Genomic DNA, 5,928 nt, shown 5'->3' on the forward strand with positions numbered 1-5,928 from the left:
TTCACGTTAGGGTTCTCACTGCTACGATTTTCGCTACTTCTAAGGCGTTCTCCTTCCACCTCTGTTAGATCTACGACGTTTCCTCCTTCTATTAATTCGTTGTTAGCTGTTCGATTTTGACACCATAGGTATTTTTCTAATCTTCATATTACTTGGTTTCTCTTCTGACGTTCGCTACTGTTCATTTTTGGTTTCATTTTTCTTGGTTCATACATTTATTGAGTATTATCAACAATAATTATTGTGTTGCAATGCTAGCAATGGAGACTAGGCATTATGGGTTAAATTTCACCAACTGTTCCATTTGTTTCTCGATGTAGAAAAAGTAGGCATTATGGGTTAACACTTGATAATCATAATTTTGTTATTAATCTTTTTATGCCTCTGACTATATTTCCTCTTTATTTGAATGTGCTGTGTGTGTTGGTGGCTGATTTTGTGGATATGAAGAGAAACCTGCAGCATCTTGTAAGTAGTAGCTCTAACTTTTGCTGGCCCTTGGTAGAGATTCTCTTTTACTATTAATATTGTTGCCGTTCTCTTTCTTTTTATTAGGTGATCCACATATATTCTCTCCTTCCCTACTATATGAAAGTTTTAGTTACCTTATCCTAAACTCTCAACTTGATTAACATTAATCTGATACTGCAGGTATAAATGAGCTGGAAACTGCATTATCTACGTACAAATCGATTTCTGCTGATGCTCCTGGCCAAATAATTTGGTCTGTGGCTGAAAATTATCGTTTTGAACCCGCCTTAATTGAGGTATTTTTGTTTCTGTTTTGACATTTTAACCTATGAATCTGCCTGTCCATTTACGTAGTTTGTTTGGCAGGGCAAGAAGCTAATTGCTGACATTGGCAAAATGATGAGTGTCCAAGTTATTGTAGAAGGATCAATGAACAGTTCAAACTCATACTTTTCAAGTTCTTGGAGACGCAGTTTTACTGTATGTGCTTTGAAATTAAGTTACACATTCAGTATTTGTTTTAGTACAGGAGAGTATCTGGCGTAGCTTTGAATCACTTAATCAACTCTACTATTCTGGCATAAAAATGTAGGGGGGAAAATCTACTTTATAATTTAATAATTGAATATGTTTCCTAAATTTACACACTTTATCAAAATAAGTCTGAGATTTCTTTCTCAGATATGAATTCTTTTTAGTTTATTTGACATCGCCGATGGAGTACTACGAACTTCTGGCCTATATTCATTAACATTCATTATGGTTTTCTGTATTTCCTAAATCAGGCTATACTAGCACTGGCTATTTAAAATTCTGAAATTTTTTATTAACTTCCTGTGTTATTAGCATTTTGCATACCAATTTTATCCTGTTTTTCTCAACATTATTTGGTTCCTTATGTGTAGTTATCATTTTTTTCTTTCTGGCAGGGAGGCTTTATTCTCGATATGGGTGTGCATTTCATTGCGGGGTTAAGAATGGTAATATTCAAAATTTTACTGTCTAAGTCACAGACAATTTTATTCATTAACTTGTGTTCTTCTGTATTTCCTAATGCAATTTATGTTGCAGAAAACTCTGATTATCATTGGTGTAGTAAAATCAAGTGGGACTTTCTGGCATCTGAATCTTAAATTATGAATGAACCACTCTTTATCAAAACTTTCTTACTAACTATGAATGAACCACTCTGAAACCTAAATCAAATGGGACTTTCTGGCATCTGAATCTTATAATAATTTAATGGCCGTCTCCTTTTATTCTCGACAGCTTGTTGGGTGTGAGGTAGTTTCAGTTTCAGCTATGACATCGCATGTGGATTTGATCTTACCACCACCAGATAATTTATCATCTGTCTTGTAAGCCTCTATTTTCCAGAAATGACTTTACAAATACTCGACAGAAATGTGAATTATTTTTGGAATGTTTTTCATCAGTCATTTGGAGAATGGATGCTCAGGAGTATTTGTAATGGTTGTCTCCTCCAGATCCCCCAAGGCATGTGGTAAATGATCCCTCATCTTACAAACACACACGTGCACGCGTGCTACACATCCCAAACAGTAGATATGTTCATTATTCATGCATTTTTCATTCAAGTCTTTAATCATGGCATTAAACACATTATAGATCTTGTGGCGAGTTGTTGGCACGAATGGAACCCTTCAAATTGAGCGAGGATTCCAAGGACAACACGGATACCTGGTATATACTATAGTTATAAGTTACACTATAGGTTTTCAAAAGTAATAGCTTAGGTAGATCTGAACTTCTCCTTCAATATCCACTAAAGTTGCAATTAATTTATTCAAATCACTTTCAGTTATCTTTATTGTTTTCTGACGTTATGATGCTATATAGGTTTCATTATATGATGCTAATGGACAATGCAAAAGCTCATTTTTCCCATTCAGTGGAGTAATTGAAGAATTAAAAGCTTTTTTTAATGATGTTTCTGAAAACACCCTCAAGGTATTAAGATTCCTGCAAAATGCTTCCACAATTCCACCTTCTAATTTTGTAGTTTTGTGTCAAACTCGTAGCATATATTTTTGTTCATTACATTCCTTTCTTATCCTCAATTAAATGTCCATGCTAGTATGAATTCTCTAGTCTAATTTATTTCTATTTTGCAGAAGGGTAGTCAGTTTGTACCCGAGCACCGCCTCTCTTTTGTCGAGGGTGCGAGAGACGTTGCTCTTTTAGAGGCAATACTTGAATCTGGATCAAGGCAGGGCAAGCAAGTTCAAGTGAAAAAGATTTGAGGAATATACTAAGTGTAGATAAACAAGCCAGTAGATCAAGGCAGAGAGATCCACGTGATTGGATGAAGTTATAGGATTTGTATGCATTTATTGAAATTATTACTTGTATGAATTGGTTGTATATTTAGAATCTTTAGAAGTTAAACGATTATATATCAGTGGATTGTTGTATATGTATGGATTGTTGTATATAAGGCTTGTTGAATGCAATGTGTGAAAAAGGCTTCAAGTTATACAGTTTTAGGTGTACTGCTTCAATATACAGGTTGTCTAAAATAAATAAAAAATATAGCGCTTTTTAAAAAAAAAATTTAAATAACCACCCACTTTAGAGAGCGCTTTCCAAAATAAGCGCCCTCTAAACCCTTTAAATTTCCACTTTAGAGGGCGCTTTCCAGTAAAAGCGCCCTCTAAACCCTTAAAAGTTTCCACTTTAGAGGGCGCTTTCCAGTAAAAGCGCCCTCTAAACCCTTAAAAGTTTCCACTTTAGAGGGCGCTTTCTTTAAAAAGCGCCCTCTAAAGTGGCCCTTAAAGGGCTTAAAGAGCCACTTTAGAGAGCGCTTTCACCAGGAAAAAAAGCACTGTCTTTACCTATGCCAGCGCCAGATTAGAGGGCGCTTTAAAGCGCTGTTATAGGCCAAAAAAAGCGCCCTCTTTTCCCTTATTTGGCGTAGTGGAGGGAATTTCGCCTTCATCAGAAATCGTGAGAACACATGTGTAGCATGGTGAATGAATGCGCGCATACAAGGTGCCATGTGTCTCGACGTGATTGAAGAACCATCAAAACCGTTATCTCGATCCAGTATAAATATAGGGTCTTAATGTTAGTGTTAATACCTTAGGATTGGCATTAATTTTGTAAAACAAATAATGTAATCATCTCTGTTGTTTTAATATGTTGGGTTGAAGAAGTTCAACATCTGGACCAACATGTCATGTACGATGTCACGACATCATGCCTGTGACATCGTACATGTGTAGAAAACTGAATTAATTAATTCAGTATATATTCTGGGATTAGTGAGGATATTTGGTGAATATCCTAACTTCCATGTGGAGGTCTTAAAGACTCAATCAGAATATATAGGCTCTAAATATGGAGATATATATAGAGAGATTTTAGGAACTAAAAGATTGAAGACCTTATTTTTAGCAGAAATTTTCTGCTGACTTTGTAACAGCAAAGAAGAAGTTTGCTGCGATTTCTGAAGGCCCAAATCCAGTTGGGTGATTAGGTTATAAATAGCATATTGTAACCTAGTATTTGTAAGCCTCTTAGAATGAAAAATTAGGTGTGTGTGTGTGAGGTAAACCTCCCAACCTGTGGGAAGGTTACCATGTGTTTCTCAGTGTTCAAAGCTGAGAGTATTTGTAACTCAAAGCCTGTAGGCAAGAGTTGTTATGGTCTTGAACGAAGCTGTGAAGCAAGTTCAAGTTGTTTGACATTACATTGTTTTTGTAGTGATAGGAATGGAAACTGGAGGTTTCCATCTAGGAGTTCCTAGGTATAGATTGCATTGGGTAGGGATTAAGTGAGGAGTTGTAAACGGGGGAGTTTAACTCTGAATTAATACTGCTGATAGTGGATCTTCTTTCTGGCTTGGTATGCCCCCAGAGTAGGTGATGTTGCACCAAACTGGGTTTACAATTTCCTGTGTTTGTTTTCCTTCTGCATGTTATAATCCTGTCTGCCTTGACTTAGCTTGTATTTCAGTCTGCTTATCAAGATAATATCAGACCTGGTATATAGCCTTCTGTTTGAATGTCAATCAGAATGTTTTGACATTCATCATTAACAGCACATACTGAATAATAGGCAAGTTGGTTTTTCTGCTTCAGTTCAGTATTTCAGTCTGGTCTCCAAGAGGATAACAGACCTGCCCAAAGGATCATTGTGAAACTGTCAAACTGGATGCCTTGACAGTTAGTCATCTATGTTGATACTGAAGTAGAGACTGGTTAGCCTTTTACAGTACAACAAATTTAGCACAGACTGTTTTTCAGGAACATAACTGAATCAGCATGAGGTATATGGTCTGACTGTCAAACGGAATGTCGTGACATTCATTCCTGACAGCATGTGCTAAATTGTAGGATGTTTAGTTTTTCTGTTTCAGCATTATTTTAGGCTATTCTTCAGGAATCCAATAGCTGAGCTAAAATCCAGGAAACTAACAACTGTACTACATTAAATGAACCTAACAAATAGCCTATTTGTTAGCCCCCTACTAAGTGGAATTTAGGTTAACTCGCTTGACCTTAAATTCAGGAAATACAAGTACAAGGCCAGCAGACTGGAATAATGTAACAGATGATGTTCAAATCACTATTGAGACATCTTGCTGATTACTGTGTAGGAAAACAGCAGAAGTTAGTGCTATGGTTGATTTCTGCTGAGTCTTTCTACCAGATGCACAGAACTAGGTGTTCCTCCATTCTAGGATGATATAGAAGCAGATGTCGTGACATCTGTGAACGTGAGCATCTTAGTACAGGGTTTAATTTGTATAACTGTCTTGCTGTATTAGTTACAATGTTGGATCAGATGTCACGACTTGGAGTAGAACATCTGAACTCTGACTACGCCAGAATTTCAAATGGTATCAGAGCAGGCATCCTGTTCTGTTTCTGGATGAGATCCATGGGTGATACTTTATGGTATCTTGCAAGGAGTTATGTTAGTACTGATGTTGGAACCTGTGGAAGGTTCTGTGATTTACCTGAATGGTCCCTTGAAGTGGGTGGATGGACTATTCATGACAGGAACTGTGTGTACCTGTCTCTGGAGGTTGGAAATTGGCCTTTGTGTGGGACAGCTGTACTAGTATTGAATCATATTCAAACTTAGTATGTTCTTGGAGGCTGATCTGGTAAAGTGCGTGTTCATAGGTTAAGTTGTATTATGATTTCCGCTGCATAATACCTGGCAAACTTCAAACTCTGATGTAGTTTCCCTTCATATGGATGAAAGGCTGTTGTATTCAAGATTTCATCATAATCTACTGAAGATGTCAAAGATACTTGAGTCTCCTCAAGTCCACTCTTCATGGTAAGAATCACCTGATCACTAATTCTTTTACTCTCTTGGGTAGTGTATATGAAGACCTTGAAGACTTTCAAGGAGGGTTTGTTCCAAGGAGGTGGAACTAATGTTCTATGTGATGTTAGAACATGTTGTTCAACAAGTATGAAG

General features: G+C 36.8%; 1 protein-coding gene across 1 annotated transcript; it reads left to right on the plus strand.

The window, feature by feature from the left end:
- Positions 1-437: 437 nt before the first annotated feature.
- LOC127102704 (uncharacterized) lies at positions 438-2,735 on the plus strand (the record flags this gene model as incomplete). Its single annotated transcript, XM_051040049.1, has 9 exons — positions 438-468; positions 652-767; positions 838-951; positions 1,401-1,451; positions 1,741-1,829; positions 1,908-1,968; positions 2,101-2,175; positions 2,332-2,442; positions 2,607-2,735. Coding segments are annotated over 9 exons (777 nt in total), but the record flags the coding sequence as incomplete, so codon positions are not given.
- Between the last annotated feature and the right edge of the window lie 3,193 nt (positions 2,736-5,928).

Source organism: Lathyrus oleraceus, chromosome 7, assembly GCF_024323335.1.
Source record: "Lathyrus oleraceus cultivar Zhongwan6 chromosome 7, CAAS_Psat_ZW6_1.0, whole genome shotgun sequence".
Lineage (NCBI taxonomy): Eukaryota > Viridiplantae > Streptophyta > Magnoliopsida > Fabales > Fabaceae > Lathyrus > Lathyrus oleraceus.